The sequence below is a fragment of the Ammospiza caudacuta genome, chromosome 3, assembly GCF_027887145.1.
Source record: "Ammospiza caudacuta isolate bAmmCau1 chromosome 3, bAmmCau1.pri, whole genome shotgun sequence".
In the NCBI taxonomy this organism is placed as follows: domain Eukaryota; kingdom Metazoa; phylum Chordata; class Aves; order Passeriformes; family Passerellidae; genus Ammospiza; species Ammospiza caudacuta.
This window is the reverse complement of record NC_080595.1, coordinates 7,161,909-7,181,306: the sequence shown is the minus strand read 5'-3', so window position 1 is coordinate 7,181,306 and position 19,398 is coordinate 7,161,909. Positions and strand designations below refer to the sequence as shown.

Genomic DNA, 19,398 nt, shown 5'->3' with positions numbered 1-19,398 from the left:
AATGTCACCTCCCTGTCCCAGAGCAGGTCCCAGCACCCTCCTCCCTCAGGGCAGCCAAAGGATGCAGCAAGAGGTGGCTTTGCCCAAGCTCAGCCTCCAGCAGGACCAGGACAATCTCTGGTCACGTCTGCACTTGCTGCCTGTTTCAGCAGAGCCTCACCTCAGCACAAAGTTCATTTCACATCAGAGCCTCCCCTCAGCTTCGCTGCACAAGCTTTAGAACCAGGCAGGCCACAAATCAGATTGCTATTACCAGCAGCAGGAGACAGGGCAGCATTATGTATGCTCCAATACAATCCACTGATTCCCTCTTTTGAGAGACAGAGAAAAAGCCATCTGCTCTGCAGCACCAAGGCTGCCCACCATTTACCTCCACTGCAAAGTTACCAGGAGATAAGAAGAAGGAAAAAAAAGGCATTGACTAAAATTAGTCACTCCTTGGGCACCGACCCAACAGCCTGCAGAAACAATTTTTTTGTCTTCAAAATATAAATCCAATTATTAGTATTTGAAGTATTTCTGCAACTGGGACCTTTAACATTATGGACTTTTTCAGCTAGAGGATTTGCCACAGAGATTTGTTCTTTCTTCACCTGCATCCCACATTACTGCATGGCTCTCCTCTGGCAGCACAGGAAAGGCCTCAAACTGCAAGAAATGCATGTAAACTTACACACCATTCCAGGCTGTCAGCATGAAGCCTCTCACTGTTTTATATGGACAGAACAGTAACTCCAGCAGATAGAACAAGTGCATATAATGAGAGCCAACTGTGTGCACTACATCCATCTCTCTCCTGGGTTAAGGAACAGTCATGGCCCAGCTGCACTACAGACCCTGCCAGAGGGCAGGCAGGTGCTATCAGAACACTCTGGGACAAATTCCACTTCAATTCCAAACTCAAAGTAAAACTGTGTGGTACTTACTATACAGCAAAATGTCAGCTTTCCTGCCACCAAGTTTGCTGTGTTTACCTGTAATTATTTTTATGTGAAAGCTCAGTTATGGTCTGCTACTTTACTATAAACTGTTGGAGAAAATTCACAGGGGTGATGCGTAAATCTCAAAGTCTCTTAGTAATGAACTATTCTGACTTTTTTCTATACCATAAGAATAGTCCAAAACAAATTTTGCAACGCTTACTGTTATTGTCCTTTATATATTAAGCTGCAGACTGAGAGCTGCATGAAGTCAGTGCTAAATTAGTCAGGACTAAGTTTACATCTTCATTTTAAGTACAGGACTGCAAATGCAAGAACTATGTGTGGCAGTAATTTGAAAACATCCAGATCACCAAAACTGGAGAGAATAGGAATGGAAGCACAAGGCAGCCACTCCTTGAAACTTTCACAGTTCCATCAGTTCGGCAACACTACAGAAAACAGGAAGCTCCCTGTATGATAGAAAACACCCCTGACTTGCACCAAACTTAAGTAAATACAAACCTTAAGGTCAAGGCCAGCAGAGCAGAAGTTTGCTGCCTTTACAAACAACCACAGAGTGTCTGCCTCACCTGCCAAGCAGAGACTGTGACACTGACACTGCTGCCAGGCTGGCCAGCACAGCCCAGTCCTAAGGGAAACTGAGTCACACACTCTACTATGGCATCTGCTACAGGTGGAGTGACAGACCTGTCAAACCTTCCCAGTGTCACTGCAGCCAATATAAAAGTGACAGAGAAGAAAAAGTTACTTTCATACTTCACATCAACTTCTTGAAACACACAGTGCTTTCTCTGGAAAATGGGCAAGGCAAATGGAGGAACAGTAACCTAAACATTGCCCATTCTAGTGAACAGGGAAAGTTCATTTAATAAGCAATAAACCACAGCTAATTATTAATTACAGTCGTATCAGCTGGTCCATGACTTGTATTAATCAGTCTCTAAATGCAGCACAGCATCCATGACTGAGCTGCACCAAGTTGAGAGCGTCAGCTCCATCCATAATTTATGATGATCCTCCATAAATCTGTTCAGTTAACACAATGACACCGGCCATGTGGGCACATTAACCAATTTTTCTCCTGACAGCTGTTGGAGCTGCAACAAAGACCCACATGGAGCAGCCAGAAGCAAGATTCCACTCCGAGTCCCCTCTCTCTGAGAATCTTTGGATATGGGAACAGTTGGTTTCTTGATGAACTTGAGTGGTGCTGAACAAAACAGTGTGACCAAAAGATGTCTGCCCCGTTCTGTGCACATCTATTGAAACCAGTAAATGCCCTAGTTTTAGCTTGGCAGGAGTTCACAGTTTGTAAGAGGACACACCAAGATGGCATCCAGACACATTCTACATTGAATAATTTCCTCTTCTGTAACACTCAAGTACTTTGTGCATGAATCCACATATACAGCAACACACATCTGGTTTTCAGCTACACTAAGTTTTTATCAAATCTTTGTGCTCTTTGAAAACAACATCCACACAGAATCAACGAGGTTAAAAAAGACCTCTGACACCATCGAGTCCAGCTTTTAACCAAACACCATCCTGTCAACCAGACCACAGCACTAACTGGCACATCCAGTCTTTCCTTAAACACCTCCAGGGACAGTGACTCCACCACGTCCCCGGGCAGTCTGTTTCAATGTCCAATCACCCTTTCAGTGAAGAAATTCCTCCTAACATTCAATCTAAATTGAATCTTGAGATTATGCCTTCTCACGTGTTGCCTGGGAGAAGAGGCCAATCTCCACCTGGCTGCACTCACCTCAGGAGTGGGAGAGGGTGATAAGGCCACTCCTGAGTCTCCTCCAGGCTGAACACCCACAGCCCCCTCAGCTGCTCCTCGTCAGACTCACGCCCCAGCCCTTCCCCAGCTCCACTCCCCTTCTCTGGACTCCCTCCAGCACCTCAAAGTCCTTCTAGCAGCGAGGGGCCCAGAACTGGACACAGCACTGTATGCATGAAAACACACATGTTTACACGCTGCCTTCCTGAACAGCCAGGTTTGTGCTGCTGACACACAGCACAAGGTACCTGAGCTCTTCCCCGGGCATTCATCAGTGCCCCCCAGCCACAGCGTGTGCCCGCCCTGACCCCCAGCCCCGCGGAGCTGCTCGCACCGTGCACGGCACGGGCTATGAACACAGCAGCCCTCCTTGCCCCCACGGGCGCCAGCGGGCTCCGGAGCGCCGGGCAGCTCGCCCCTTCCCCGGGCCGGGACGCTCCTTCCCCCGCACTGCCCCGACCCCCGCGGCCAGGGCGGGCTGTCACCGCGCCCCGCCCGCCTCCCGCTTCCCGCCCCGCCTGCCCGGCAGGTGCCGCCCGGGCGGGGCGAGGGGCCCGGCCTCGGCACCCCCGAGGGCAGCGGGGGTCGCACCCCCGGGACGGAGCTCCCCGCCCGCCGCTCGGGCCGGGGCCTCGCCCGGGAGGGGCGGCGGCGGCGGCGGGGGGGTGGGGGGGGCCGGGCCGGCCCGGTTGCCAGGGAGGAGGCTCGGGCTCCGGCCCCGCACAGCGCCCGCGGCGGGAGGGAAGGAGCGAAGAAGGGAGGCGTGCGGGCGGCGGGGCGCGGCGCGGGTGTCCCGCCGGGACGAGGGGGCGGCGGGAGCGGGGGCACCGGTCCCTACTCACTCTCGTCAGGCAGCTGATCCAGCTCCGCCATCTTGAACGAGCCGCGCCGCTTTTTCAAAGGCTGCCTGGCGCGGGGCATTCTGGGGGAGGAGACGGGGCCGGGCGCGCGGCGGGCGCGCGCGCGGGGCGGGGCCTCCGTCAGGGGCCGGGCGGCGGGGCAGGAACGGGCTCGGCCGGGAGCGGAGGGAACGGCGGCGGCCGGAGCCCGGCGGGTCCGCAGGGCCATCGTTAAGGAGTCACAGTGGACGTTACACTACTTCCAGCCTAGTTCCAATTCCCTGCCACTGGCCGGGGCGCCTTTCACTAGAGAGACCACTCAGAGCCCCCTCCAAACTGGCTTTGAACGGCTCCAGGGCTGGGCTAGCCAGAGCTGCTCTGGGATAACCTGCTCCAGTGTCTCACCACGCTCCCAATAAAGATTTGGTTCCTAATATCTAACCTAATTTCTCTCTCTTTCAGTTTGTACCCATATCTCCTTGTCCTATCCCTACTCGAGTCCCTCTCCGGCTTCCTTAGAGCTCCCCTTCAGATACTGGAATGTTGCCATGAGGTCTCCACACAAACTTCTCCAGGCCTGAAGAGCCCCAGCTTTCTCAGCCTGTTGTCACAGGGAAGGTGCTCTAGTCCTCTTATCACTGCCATGATAAGTCCTCTGTACTTGCTCCAACAGTTCCCTGTCATTCTTATGATGTGGGATGAGGGGAATGGGTGACTGGCAGTTCAGGATGGGGGGAAAAGGGGTGAAGGTGTTGGCTGTGACAAAGGGTCACCCCAAAGTAGCTGTGCTAGCTTTGAGTCTAAACAATACATAATATCCATCTTCCTTCACTGAGTAATTATTTTTTGCTAAACTGTGCCTATTTTCCTTGTCACTTTTCAGAGGTGAGGCTCCAGGAGGAGTAAGGGATCCCAACAATCCTGGCCCAGCCAGCCCTGGCCCTGCTGTCACGGTCCGTGGCACTCCGCCCAAGAGGCGGCCCAAGGCCTGAAGGTCAAGGTCTCACTTGCTCTCACCCAGTGCCAGGGAAAGCCAACAAACTCCAGAAGTGGGTGGCTGTTGCCTAACAAGCTCCTTGTCTTGGCCTGCCCTCTACCATCTCACCCCTGAAAACTTTCCTCAAGCAGCAGCAGTGGGTTTGTGTAGTTTTCTTAGATCTCTGCACCACCATTTAGTGAATTCTAAAGCTTCTGCAGCAAGAAACACAAGCATGGAAATACCACCATCAACCACAAGCACCTTAATTGCTCATGGACCAGATTCTCTACATAGGTTTGGCATTGAGTATCTGCTGCTATTATACCAACCAAATTTCCTTTTTTAAAGATATAAAAATAAATATGAAAATGCAAATTGAGCCTCAAAATAAATAAACAGTATATCTTAGTCAAGGCTAAGAAGTCTGTCACATGTTAAACATATTGCCAAGAGCACAGTGGTGTAATCTAAAATGGATGCCATGCATGGTTTTATGCAGCTCTTTGAGAGCATCTAGGTGAAAGTAAAGATCCTACACAATACAGAAAATGTGCTTCTTGGGACATGGAATAGAAGATAATTTGTGTTCTTAATTTGCTAATGAACTCAGATGGCTAGGCCCTCTAGCAGGTTGAGAAGGGCAGGATATAGGTCATGTTATTAAACATTTTTAATACATAAATAAATAAAATAAATGCTGCCCTTGTGCTTAAGGGGAAAAAGGCCAGTTTTTAAGCAAAAAAACAAACTGAGTGAAATGGCTTTAGAAATTCCCCCCAGGGCTTTCTATGTACATTGTAGCAGAGCTAAAAAAAGAAAAAATTAAAAAAAAAAAAAAGGAAAAAGAAAATACAAAGACTAGCTTGCATTTGTAGCCCCCTTTTCAGGTCATTTTGAAAGGCTGTTTAAACAGCCTTCCTGCTCCTTAGCCCCCAAGGGCCTAAGACACTTCAGTCAGAGCTTTCCATACTGCTCAGCTCCAAAGAGAGCCGCTACAGTAGACAGCTGCAAAGCACTGTGGGCACAAAACTAAAGAAACTAGCAACAAAACACACCTAAATAATAATCTGTGGTATTCCAAACACCAACTCTCTCAGACATTATATCCTGCACAATTTTCCCCTTTTAATAAAACACTTCCACCACCCAAAAGGCCTGACACAGACCAGACCTTCCAGGTTCAGTTAAACAAGGTGTTAAGGACACCCATATTTCTCTGTATTTCAGCTCTGCTCCCCTTGTTCCCAGGGCTGTATAGCAATGCTCAGCTAAGACTGGAGACACTGAGACTTCCACATGATCACCAGCAAGGCTTTTACTGCTGTGCTTTGTAAACCTTGTCATCAGGTCTGGCTGTGCTGAAAGCAGCAGTGCCCAGAGCCACCCTATGCTACAGCTTTCCCTGAGCAAGGGCTTTGCAAGGGAAGGGTGAAAAGTGCTCTACAACACAATCACATTTCACAACAGTCCTCAAGAGTGTGAATTTCCACAAGGGAAAAAGGAATCAAACTCGGTGCCTTTCAGGGAGTCTTTGTAGACTGCAACAAAACCACATTAAAAAGGTGAGAGAGATTTTCCCCCTCCCAAAACGTCTCCTGCCAATCATCTCACAAATTACCAGGTGTGAAGGCAGAATTCCACTCCCAACAGCACAATGATGATTATTCCTTCATTTCATTCCAACAGCTGCACTTGGAAAATATTTAACAGAAGCCATTACCATCCACTGTGTTGAAAGAATAACAATAAACAGTGTATTATGGTTCCCGGATAAAGAACATTTACATCTTGGCCTTTAATGAGTGCTGCAGTATCTCAGTGTGCTGGTTTTTCGTTTGTCCTGTGCTTGCTGTTTCCAAGTCACACAAACACGACCCCGTTTACAAAGCCCCAGCCAGGGCCATTCACACAATGTTTTACAGTGCATCCTTTTACCACTCTGGCAAATGTGCAGTTTGCACTTGGGTGACGTGGAAATGACACCGCTCTTGTGACAGGCGGGGTGGCTGAAACCACACCGTGCCCGAGGCGCTGCTGACTCACCTGCTGCCTGGCTGGGGAGGTCCCTGAGCGGCTGCACCGCTGCCATTCGCTCTCACCAGGGTCACGTTAGGCAACTGCTCCCAAAGCTGTGTGCTGAAACGCTGCAGAGAGCACTGCCCTGCTGCCACTGCTGCAATGACAGTGAGACATGGTGACACCACCTGCTGACCAATGCACTCAGTGCTGTCAGCACAGAGCAGGTAGCGCCGCGTCCAGGGGACAGCTACACTGTCATTTGCTCATCTCTCCTAGGCAGGGCCTGGCAGCAGGAAGAAAAGCACAGACAGCTGGCAGAAGTGAGAGCTCTTGAGTCACTGCAGCACTTTCTTGTGAAGTCTGAGTCCTGCTGCATTAATCGCATACTTTTTAACGAGGGGTGGAGGAAGCACTAGTTTCCCCTTTTAGTTGTTAGGAAGTCATTCCTTCTTCTCACCTTGCCTGTCCCTGTATATCTCACTTCTGTAGAAGTGATCTGCAGTGCCCACAACAGGCCCACATGCTACCTTCACACCTGAACAAATTAAAATCATCACAGCAGTTCATCTCAGCTGGGACCTACATCTGCATTTCTTCTCACAGGTGCCACTTCATCTCCAAAATTACCATTTTTGGAGAAGCAGCCTGGCATTAATTTTAAAGTGAAAGTACACACAAGCTCTTATTCAAATGCATGTACTAAACAACAGTGGAAACTTTTTATGGGCATAACAGGAGTGTGAGTATCATGGACTAAGTTAGGGGCCTCAACACATACATAAAAGCAATTCAGGCAAAACACTAAGTGGGATATAAATTGGCTGCAATAACATTCAGCAGACAATTATGTCATTATGTCCCCAGAATTCACAGAGTGACGTCTGTGACAGTCTCCCAGAAAGCAAGCTGAAGCAGAGACTTGAGTAGTTACAAACACATCAGGCCTCATTTAAGAACAGGAGTACAGTTATTTATGGCATTGACAAAGTTTCATGTGTCCAGGTCTTTTTCATACAGAAATTACTTGTTTTGGAGTTTCCCTCCCACTTTCCTCTGATTAGAAACTGAAGGGGGGCAGGGGTAGAATGTCATTGTTTTATAGCTAAAGTACCAGGATGGGCAACTTGTGCTTTAATTTTATTTTTTTCTCAGACATTTTTACCTGCATGAACTCAGGCAAGTCACAAAGAATTTACACTGACTGCCAATCAGTGAGCCTAGGCTGGCTTCCTTCAATTACCAGCACAGGCTATCTTAATGTCTGTGAGCTGTTGTACAACAGAGCCCACAGCCATGCTAAATAAAGATAAAATAGTTAAATATTTATAAATTGCTGCTTTTGCCAGTTAAACGTTTAGATCAGAAGCCATTCCTCAACATGTCTGCCCTGAAAAAAAAAAGCCCAGGATGTCATGGGACCTAATGTCTTGAAAACTCGTTCCTTTCAAGTACTTTTGACAGAAATGGGACTGCCTGTTCATCCAGCTCTGCTGTGTGCTGGGAGTGCCACAGCAGGGCTTTCAGCGACTGTCACCAGGCTGTCCCTGCCAGCCTGGCCCTGGGGACAGGCTGCTCATCCCCTGGGTCTGCAGGATCTGCTCTGCTCCCACAGGCTGGCAGCAGCAGCAGCAGCACCTGGACTGACACCAGATTTCACTGCAGGGTGGTGACAGGACTCTCCCACAGTCCCCAAAGGACACCTGCTGCCTCTTCAGTAAGTCCTGCAGCTTTTCCTGCTGTATTTGTGCACTTAGGGACAGCTTGGGATGTACTTCCTTGTGCTGCAATTATAACTGAGCACGAGGTACACAGCACAGAGCACTCCTTGTGCTGCTTGGGTTGGAGCAACAGGGAACTTTCAGCTCTGAGGGAGCATCAAAAGGAGCTGCCTTCAACTCCTGGTCCCAAACTGAACTGTAAACTGCTTTTTTAGGAGGGGGGGAAAAAATCATCTATCTTATAACTGAGTTGAACAAGTTCTCATGTTCTCTTTCAGAGACTGACAAGATCATACTTAAAATGACTTACCAAAAGGGTTTTTTGGAAGCAAAACAATGGTTAGCCACTGGTTAAGCTACTTAAGAGGCAGAAGACAGGCTACTCGCTTCCTCTCAAAATCCATTATCACCAACCTCAATCAATTTTTTCTGTTGAGCAGTCCTCAAGCCATACAACTTACCCAGTCCTTCTACATTTCCTTCTCTCTCTGAAAGCAGCTTTATTTTACATCTGTCACTCTTCATCCTCTTCTCATTCAGGGGTCCTGGGAAGACCTGCACCATTAGCACCCACTTTGGCTTTAACTCCTTTTACAAATTAGGTCCTGGGACACAGCAACATTTTAGGAAATAGATCTGGTGTTTCCACACAGGTTACTAAAGACTGAAGCCACAACTGTCAGAATCAGCTTGAACTGTCCCTGTTTTGGGAATTAGCCATCACTGTCCCTAATGCCTCAGGGAAATCAGCAATTTTTGAAGAGAATGATCTGATGTTGCTCTATGGTTAAGTGCTCCCCATATTGCTCAATGACTAAAAGTGAGAAGTAACAAACATCATGAAACATTGAAATTATCAGTTTGTATTGCTGTTTTGAGACAGGCATTTCAAGACCACCAACAGAGTAGCAACAGACCTCACTCCAGGCCTTGATGAACGAAGCTTGAGCCCAAACTCAACTTCCACCTTTGTTAGGATGTGAGTCTACAACAACCAACTTACATCATGTTGAAGGTAGGTATTTAAAGGAGGTTTATTGGGGCTAATACTAAATTCAAACAGCCACAAGCTTATTTTCCATGTTTACCACACCAACTGTTGACAGAGGAAGTCTCTGTGGAAAGTCCAAATTTTAATTTCACCATAGCTTCCTGAAACATGACTACAGATTTCAATATTTGGCATTCGATCCTTGAGAGAGATACCATGTTTAAGAACATTCTACCAAATACATTAAAATTATGACTCAAAACCAAAACAATTTGGAAGTTTTGAAACATAAAACTGTTAGTATGAAATTAGTTTTTATTTTTTTACCTCAAAATAAATGCACATTTATCATTTAGTCAAGTGAAAACGGAAAAAGAGTATCTTAAACAAGGGGGAACCTTAACAGAGCAAGTACCACAAACGTGCTCAAGTTCCTTCTCCTGCTTTTGCCCAGCTCTGTTTGGCTAAGAACACCAGAATAATTTCCTTTTTTCTTTCTTGTCAGTTTGGTCAATTAAAAGAAACACTTAAAGCACCAGAATTAGAAGTGGTATAAAACAAAACCAGGTACTCGTTCTCATCAGAATTCAGGTCCATGTATTGCCACACTTTTGATATAAAACTTTCACTAAGTGTTGTACTAAATAGGATTTAGTAATTTCTTCTGCAGTTTAGCTCTTGATATCTTGGTAAGAGAAGTCAATGCATAAGCATGTCAGAAGTCAAGGCTATAGTGTAACTACAGTATAACTCTAACAGGGCTCCTAAATACTGTTCACCAGAGTGATGTCTTATAGTTGAATTTCAGTTTCAACAGGTACTTCAGATTTACCTGAGCAACATCATACACAATATATCTGGGGAAAAGGTTAAGGAATAATTACAGTAGTTGATATTAATGACACAGAAAAACCTCAAAACACAGTGAACTTTACCTTTGAACTTAAGTTACCATACAGATGCCTGTGTGATTAACCAATTCTAAGAGCTCACATCACAGAGCTTTAAATCTGATTTTTCCATGAATCTGAAAATGTTTTATACAATAGTTAGGAACAAGCAATTAAGTTCTGTGGAGAATAGTGAGAATCAGCAGGAATCCTGAGTGGCAGGCAGGTGAACTGACTTAGATATTGGGCTGTGGCTCCTGAAAATTATTTTTTGTCAGAGTAACACACATCTCTCTTGATATCTAAGCAGAAGAGTCACATAGCTTAAATGAGAGCTACAGATTCAGACCCAGCATTTACAATTGTAATTGCAGTTCTATTGCTACCTTCCAGCACAGTCATTAATGCCTTCTTAATTTCCCACTAAAAAACTCAAACTGAAATCACAGACAAGAGCTCTACAATGATTGTCAGTGCTTGCACATTCTTATTTTTCCAGAGACAGTCCCAGCTCATCTATTTGTTTCACAATGTTTTAGGCCTCAAACTTACCTCTAATCCAAAAGTGTCAAACAAAATAAATACACATCATGTTTTCTCAACTAGCTAATATCAACTGTATTACAGCTCATCATCTGACAGATGGTGTATTTAAGAAAACTCAAGATAAAACCAGTATTGCCATGAGTTCTGTTGCCCAGACTCCTTGGGGGAGGAAAACAGCTCACCAAGGCCAAAGGCAGTTTCTACAAACCCAAAGTTTGCATTACTGGGTTACCTGCTTCACTGGCAGTGAAGAGAGCCAGCTGGACCTCAGACATCACTTATTTGCATTCTTGTGGATTTAAAGAACTAACTGATTTTAAGGCACTTCTGCCTGGAAGAGACTTTGTGGCTACATCTCTGCTGGGCATTTGGGGCATGCCTCAACACTTGCAGAGGTCTGGGGAACACAAAAGATGTGCTGAGAGAGTGCAAGAGCACAGAGCTGGCTCCCCCACCTCCTCCTGGCCAAGCTGGCATACCACAGCACCATGAGGGAGAAACCAGACTGGAATGATGAGAAACCACAGGCTGCACTCCCCTCCCCTTGTCCTGGCACATCTCTGGGCAAAACACTACAGCAGTTATGCCTGATGACTCCAATAACTTTTGTTCCTCTTGGGGAACAGCTATTGGAATGTGCATTGCTTCATTTTTTTTGCAGAATGACAATTTAAGAGCAGCAACTGTAAAAATCATCCCCCTTCCAAAAGAGATTGTCTGCAAATACTCCCCAAAGCAGATCTAAACAAAACCAAACCAAACACAGTGAGGGCAAAACTCCCAACTGGCCTTAGTGAGGTCCTGCAAATGCAGTGACACTCAAACATCGTGTGCAGCCAATGCAACAGCAAAGGATACTCATTATACAGAAGACAGGTATCATTAATCCCTGTGGAGATCCCATTCCCTAAGGGAACCTCTACACCACCAAGGGTGGTCGTGGCTGTGGGATCAGGAGCAGTTTTGCCCAAGCCTAGAAAGGAAAAACAACATTAGTTACAAATCTAGGAGACAAATACAGACTTTGCACAAAAAGGAAATTATCCAGCCAGCCAAACACTACTTCACATATACTTTCAAATCAAGTGTATAAGGATCTTCAATAGAACATGAAAAACACTGTTTGTTTATTCAATTCAGCATCACCATATTTATAGTTGTACTCTGCTACATGAAAAATCAGAATTTTAGACTTTCAACTGTTAATTGTCTAATCTGTATAATCAAAGCTAAACCAGAACAGATTTGTAGCTCTCATATCCTAACTCCATTAATGAAAACATGCACATTGCAGTATTTTCAGACAAGTACAACAAATCAATTCTTATTTTCTGAATTAAAATTTTCAATATAAATCTAATTTGACATCCATAAGAACATGAGTAGTATGTATAGAAAAAGGTGCAAAATCACTTTTTGTTCTCTTTTAGGCAACTTATTTTTTAAGCCTCTCAAAATGAATACTTTAAGATAATACACTCATTACTGAAGATCCTTTTCTTCAGTCTCTCATCTTGGTACAGAAGACAGTCATGATTACCATTTCTTTTGCTTGAGTTAGACAGCCGAGTCTTTTCTCTCATCTTCTTTTTCAATATATAACACTTTTTGCAGATAAAAGTGTAATGAGAGCAGTTGTTCCATCTGAACTTTTATTCCTAGCTTTTCCCTTCTGTCCAAGCTTCTAAGCCACTTTGAAAGCTAAACAATGACTCTTCTGATCTATTCATCTCTCTTCTAAAATACACAGTATTGTTATGATGAAAGCAAGTAAGAAGATGGAGAATGTACTTTATATTTTCTCCAGTGTAACATCAAATAGAAGTTTCCTCCTCAATTTCAGCACCTTCAGTCTCAACACTCAAGAGTGTATTAACTGGAATCTTAAAACACCCCATACACATCCTGATGCAACTAAAGGGCAACATTATGCAACTTCTCAAAGGAAGTACAGCTAAGAAGTGACTATAGCTCTCTTGGCTAAGCACCACAACCAAGTCTGCCATCAATTACAAATTATTAATGACAACTACTAATGCTTACCTTTGACACTGTGTTTTCCCTTGGGCAATTTTGTGATGTGGGAAGCATTCTTTAGTTCGTACCTGGACAGCACAAAGAACACACAATAGCACTTTACATTCATCTTAAACTATCTTAGTGGAAAAAAACCCACAAATTTTTCAGGCTTTAGTTTATGGTGAGTTAATGTAAAGTTAATCTAAATTGTAGCCTGAAACTCAAACTTTCTTTGTCTTGGTTACTAATTTTAACAATGTTAGCATTTTGTACAGGATTCTGCTAGACCTGAAACAATGCCTCTTATTTTAAGAAAAAACAGATCTTGTTTTTGAAGAAAAAGCACAGGCTTCTTCTTCACACTGCAGAGAAGGCTTGCAATCTTAGCATCACCTTCCATGAGGGTGTATTAAGCACATGTGGCAAATACTCTTTGTAAGTTACGTACATATTTCCAAGGGCGACTTCTCCCAGCAGTACCAAACCTATGGGGTCGGCTTGAGACGTGTGACAGTAGTTTGCACTCTTGGATACCATGTCTGCAAAATAGATGCCCTTCCCAAACATGTAGCCAGTCTGCAAGAAGGAAATAAATAAATAAATGAATAAAACTGGGGTGATAAAATAACCCAAAAGCAGCACTGAATCCAGCTGGCTGGGCTCCCAGGAGAGCACCTCAAGCTCTCGTGGACACCAATGTGCAGCCCACTCGGGAGACACGATGTTGTCTAAGTAGTGGCCACATAGATAACACAGCCCCTCCCCACAGAGAAATTCCCTTCTTTAGGCTGTCCCTGCCTGTGGCCAGCTCTGGGCAGAGGGATGCAGGCAGCCAGAGCAGCTGTTTCACCCACCACAGGAGCTTCAGGCGGGGCTATCCGCAGGCCCTGCGAGAGGATGCCGGCGAAGTTGGTGGTGCGGGAGCCGTGCCACAGCAGCTGGCGGTTGTGGAGCTGCCTGAAGGGCTTGTAACGCTGGCTCTCCCCCTCACGCTCAATCCTGAAGATCTTCAGTTCACAGGAGGATAGGAGGAGAAGAAGAACCAAGAAAATAAACCATTAACTTCATGCAACTCGTCAGAGGGGAGAAGAAAAAAAACACCCGATCTGCAAAGTACATTGATCAGGATGGGTTTTGGTGTTTGTAATTGGCTGTGTCAGGCCAGCAAAAAAGAGGCAGCAGCCATCATGCAGCACTTGTTATTGATTACTTCTCCACCTCTTCTTCTGCATTTTCATGAGGCTCTACTTTTCTGAAAAAACCATTCAATGAAATAAGGTTCAATTTCAGATGATTACTCCTCCACCTTCCCTTTGAGGCAAATTAAATTAAAATAACAAACACCAACGCAAAAACACCTCATTAGATTCATCTCTGCCTAGACTTTTGGTATTCTAATTAAAAGAAAATGTTCTATCAAATCATCCCTGCAACAGAGGAAACTGAGTAAGCTACTCAAAAATAGAAGGCAATTGCAAACAAGCAAGTCAACCTAGGAGAGTCCATCTTCCCAAAGATAAACCCCATTATTGCCCAGCTTACATCCACAACTTTGAGGTCATATGCATTGTGTGTAGCAGCATGAGTGTTCTTCACATATTGTTTGATAATCTTGGCTTCTTCTGAATCTTTGTCAACAACCTGCAAACAGGCAAATGAGAAGTTTACTCAGCACACAAACTAGCAGACATCTTGACAACATCCACCCTATGCCTACAACTGCACCCTTTAAACCTCCTCAACCATTTAAGTGGAAATACATTCCTAGCTAGAGAAGATGCACAAATATACAAACAGCCAGAGAATGTCTGAGACAATGCTGGAAATTGAGATGATTCTCAATTCCACTCAAAGAAGGGTCAGCCAAGGACTGAGTCCAGTCCAGCTTTCAACACCTCCAAGAAGACAGCTTCCATGGCCTCTCTGGGCAACCTTTTCCAGTGTTTGACCACTGTCAGAGTAACAAATTTAAAAAACTAAAACATCAACAAAAGAAGCTTTTTCTTTTGTTTAAACACAAATTCCTCTATTCCAGTTTATGCCCACTGCCTCTTGTCACTGGAAACCACTGAGGAAAGCCTGCCTCTGTCCTCTTTCCTTCTTTCTCTCATCATTATTCCTAGATATTGATACTCTATCCCTTGAGCTTTCTTTTCTCCAGGTCAAAACAGCTCAGATCTTTCTGCATGTCTTTGAACACATGCTCCAGTTCCTTAACCCACCTCAGTTCCATAGATCTGTCCAGTTACAGTTTGGGTGATTTATTTTACTCCAAACTAACAGGACATCAGCTTGTATTCACAGCCACTCATTGCCTTTTATTTCCTTTACCTTAATATCTGTTTTAAGTTTTTCATAGTTGATGTCAATTGGGTCTTTATCTCCATCTTCATTTCCACCTCTGAGAAGGCTGTAAGCAACCTCAATATCAAGCAAGTTGTCCAACATCTGCACTTTAGCCTGAAGAATTAAAACAGGTCATGTTATGTTATGTTATGTTATGTTATTTAGGCCTTTGACATGTTCAGAATAAGTCTGGGATATCCCAAATTTAAAAAGTGTCTGACAATCACTGGCCACATGGTGCCATCTAATAACAAAACAACACTGTCTTTAATAATATACACACCTAAACATATTAAAATACGTTAAATAACATCTCTATCTTCTATGCATATATCTATTTACACAGACACATGCACATAAACAAACAAGAAGATATCCTGAAGAAAAACAAATTTAGCCTCATGAAAGCATGAGGTTAAACTTGTTTTTCTTCAGGTTATCTTTTGACTTATGAGGTTTTAATGCTTACTTTAATCTCTGCTTTTATGAGGTTAAGTAAGTGTTAAACCTCACATATTCTCTGTTAGATGTCTGACATCAAGACCCGTTTCCTGCAACCAACATTTGCAAAAAACAGTTTCTAGTCAATACCTGAATGTATTCCAAGTTATTTAGGAGAGGTGGCTTCTTCATCCCAAAGTCATGAGGAATCAGTGTATAGAAACGGTTGGAGAGGTCCAAAATCTGGGATTCTGAACCATTGTCAGAAACTGCCTAGACAGGACAAAAGCACCAAAGAAAATTACTGAGTAAGACTAAGTCTCCATAGCAATAAAAACACACAAGATACTTAGGGACTAACACAGGAGCAGCAAATGCAAATAGTGCTTATGTTTTAGTCTCATAGGACTCAAAAGAACAATTCTATTTAAGTGTCTTATGTGCAGCAAGTCACAGTGCTTGCACAGAAATACATGGAATTGTGTATGAGAAGAATTCAATGGGGATTATGTTTCTGGAGGGCAAATAAAGTCTTCAGGACATTTAAGTGGTGCATATCCTTGTCAAGGTTTTGGTCTATTCTAGCATCTGAAGAAATTCCTGTATCTATTCTTTGCCAAAGAGCCTGTGACACAAAGCCATGGGTTATGCTGGTACATTTTTCCAATCTGTAAAGGCAATACTGCATAGTGATTCTGGAATGGTTCAGATAATGTGTACATACAGCAATGTTATCAAACCAGACCCTTTCCTGTGTCAACTCAACCTTTATTCTCATCCCCTGACAGACTTCTCTGGGGTGGAAACACCAGCTCACTATTAGATCAAGGCACCAGCTTCATTTGCTCAGCTGCCATTTATATTTGGCACAGCCTCAAGTTTGTGCTACAAAAGTGCTGAAGACACAAGTACTGTCCACAGTGCTACAACAGTGAAGAGAACTAACTGGTTACCCATGGAAGCCACATCCTCCTCCCCAGAGAGAGAGAAAGCACAGCTCAGCATTCACCCCACTGAGCCCAGAACAACTTGTGAACTCCCTTTTTGCTCTAACATTTTATGCTCACCTGCTGAACCTCATTCAGGATGGAGTATGCACTCTGGATCTGTCGCTTGCTCAGCTTTCCCAACGGCATCTTCTGCAAGTCAATCTGATAAAGATTTAAGTATTAAACCCAGCTTTCACTACATTCAAACCACTGCAGCATTCCCTCTCTGGTTTCTAGAGAACTAATATCTCCATGCTAATAGGACAGACCAACAAAGAATAGAAACATTTTAGACTCTGAGGATTGAGGAATTATGTCAGAAGGACACACCATTGAGAGGACATCCTATAACCAAAGGAATACTCCAATAGGAAGTTAAGCACGTATGCTAGGGGAACACAAAAATAGGATATTAATTATCTGGCATGAAGTTTAATATTAACCTGGTGTCAGATGCATCTCTTAATCCAATAAGTAACCATATACTTAAAGCTGGCAAAGAAGCAAACTGAATTAAGAAATTCTTGTCCATAAGATCATCTGTGTCTAGGTACAATCCAGACACTCTCTTCCAACTTTATCCTACAGTTATTAAGGGTCAAATGCAAAGATGCTAGGAGGTGCTTCATATTAATGAAAAATGAGCCAAAACCCCTTAACTTATTAAAAGCAATGTCTTGGTTGCCTGCAATATCCACTGATTTAATTTAATATTGGTTTTCTTTGTGTATTGATGGATCTTGGGAGAGTACTGGAATTTAATTTAAAGTACTACAAAATGTTGGGCAAGCCATGTGAAAGCTTTCAGGTAAGCTGCAGAAAATGGTACAAAGTCTGTTCTGAAAGGCAGGCACTCCAAATAATGATACACAGGGCAAAGAACAGCTGCTTAAATGTCAAGTCTTAGGCAGGATAAGTAAGCTGGCTGAAGAAAACTGAAATTTGTTATTTAGAATTAGTTCAAATGACTCCATTAAGACACACAGCAGGATCTCTCTGCACACCAGTAAAACAGTGCAAGGAGAGACATCTCATGCTGCCAAACCACTCTCTCTAAAAGCTTGCCAGAAGGATGGATCAAGAAGTATGGAGAAAACAAGAATGAATGAAAATAAAGAGTTTTATTAGAACAAATGAGAAACACAACCAAAACAATCCCAAGTCCACCCTGTGCAGAAGAGGCTCTGGACTCTGACAAGACACTTCCATTAGTGTATGTACCAACTGGCAGCATTTCTCTAGTCTGAGGTGCTACCTAAAGTCCATGGTACTCCAGCCCCCAAATGTGGGTCCCTACTTAGAAAACAAGGAGTGTCACCTGACCAGCACATTGGTTGTCTGTGTTAATACTTTGAGAGCATTCAGCAAACAGCAGTCACTATGTAGATGTGACTGGGGAAACCCACAAACAAACAAAACCACAGAATGATTACTGCTCCCAGGACTGGCAGACAATTCTCTCATAGGCTTGTTAAATTGAAGACACTGATAGACAAAAAATGCACCTGTGTTTTAAGAGCTGCATGTATCACAACTAAGCTACAACTTCCAGGGCTTGGCAAATTCCAGTCGGACTCTTGCCTTTATTTTAAGACAGATCTAAAACTCACACTTGGCTTTTGGGGAGTGTGAAGCACTCTGGATTGCAAAGAACTTGCTTCTGTTTGTGCAAGCATGATGGTAGGTTAGGGACAAACATGAATGTGTGTAGTCACCTCAAATTCCACCATTGCTTTCTTCATGCTCTCCACATCAAAGATCATCTTAATAAGATCCTGGATTGGCTTAGCGAGTTTTGATTTTGTCCCGGCACCTACTGTCAGTTTCTTGACAGCTTCTTCATCCTGGAAGGTAAAAATAGTATCAGAATTAGCAAAATCACAAAGGATTAAAAAGTAACAGGCTGGCTGCCATGGCAACAACTCAAAACCAATTTAGTGTGTGCATACTATGACTAGCCTGAAGTTCATGGGGAGCGTGGGACACTGCTCTGACATTCTGGAACAAAATGGTCTTAAAAAAACACCTATTCAGTAATTTGGCAGATACTATTTCAAAAGATGGCACTGTAAAAAATAAGCAGAAAGTAGAAACAAGGGACTAGGAACACTTTTCATTGCTGCTTCACTTCAAGCAAGTATTAATTACTTTTTCTGCAAGCTTTCTGCTGCATAGTGACCTTCACTTGAAAAAATGACTGTTTACTTTGCTGCTTTTATGACAAAACAGACGTAATAACTAGTTTCACCAAGTTTTTGTAATAGAAACTGCCACAGATGTGTACAGGGATCATCAATTAGCCATAATATCATCTTGATGCCATCATGGAGAGAGCATTGCACTAATAAATCATCAGCCAGTTGCTTTCAGTAACACTGTACATCACACTGAGACAGACACTTTGCCACTGCAATATTCAAGTTTCCAGAATTAAAGCCAAGTTCTGAGTGCTTTGCACTGAAAGATGACATCCATTAATTTGGCCACAGAAAAACACAATGTCTTGAAAATATGTGCTCTGGCAACTTTATAGCATTCAACTATTTAGTCAGAAAATAGTTCAGGTAACAGGTATGCCCTTAAATAAACACACAAACCACCACTGGAAAGAAGGAAGAGAATGCTTATTTATCTTAGCTGTCTAAAAATCCAAATCTTACTGGCAGTGAATAATTTCTTTCTCAGCCTGCTCAGTATGCACTCTAAGTGGAATACTGCACTGGAGTTGCTACAGCACTTAGGAGGATTTTGGAGGCAGCAAACAGATGAAAAGCATCTATTTTAAATTTTAAAAAAATCGAGTTTTCAGACAGGATGTTTGTGAACTGTCTGCTGGATTAAGTGCAAATTAATATCCTTAAAGTTACAGAGTAAACAGGAACAAGCAT

General features: G+C 43.7%; 2 protein-coding genes across 3 annotated transcripts in view; both read right to left on the bottom strand.

The window, feature by feature from the left end:
• The window catches only part of LIN9 (lin-9 DREAM MuvB core complex component), a 39,233-nt gene extending 35,579 nt beyond the window's left edge, over positions 1–3,654 (bottom strand). For both annotated transcript variants that reach the window (XM_058801908.1, XM_058801909.1), the window contains exon 1: positions 3,576–3,654. In XM_058801908.1, the coding sequence (XP_058657891.1) occupies positions 3,576–3,654 (79 nt within the window). The remainder of the gene's footprint in view (positions 1–3,575) is intronic.
• Positions 3,655–9,761: 6,107 nt separating this feature from the next.
• Positions 9,762–19,398, bottom strand: part of PARP1 (poly(ADP-ribose) polymerase 1) — a 31,698-nt gene continuing 22,061 nt past the window's right edge. The window contains exons 14-23 of the mRNA XM_058801362.1: positions 18,226–18,354; positions 16,589–16,672; positions 15,672–15,794; positions 15,066–15,194; positions 14,277–14,375; positions 13,589–13,741; positions 13,183–13,310; positions 12,759–12,820; positions 11,574–11,688; positions 9,762–10,136 (exon numbers count right to left, since the gene is read on the bottom strand). Of these exons, the coding sequence (XP_058657345.1) occupies positions 10,055–10,136; positions 11,574–11,688; positions 12,759–12,820; positions 13,183–13,310; positions 13,589–13,741; positions 14,277–14,375; positions 15,066–15,194; positions 15,672–15,794; positions 16,589–16,672; positions 18,226–18,354 (1,104 nt within the window). The 3' untranslated portion in view covers positions 9,762–10,054. The remainder of the gene's footprint in view (positions 10,137–11,573; positions 11,689–12,758; positions 12,821–13,182; positions 13,311–13,588; positions 13,742–14,276; positions 14,376–15,065; positions 15,195–15,671; positions 15,795–16,588; positions 16,673–18,225; positions 18,355–19,398) is intronic.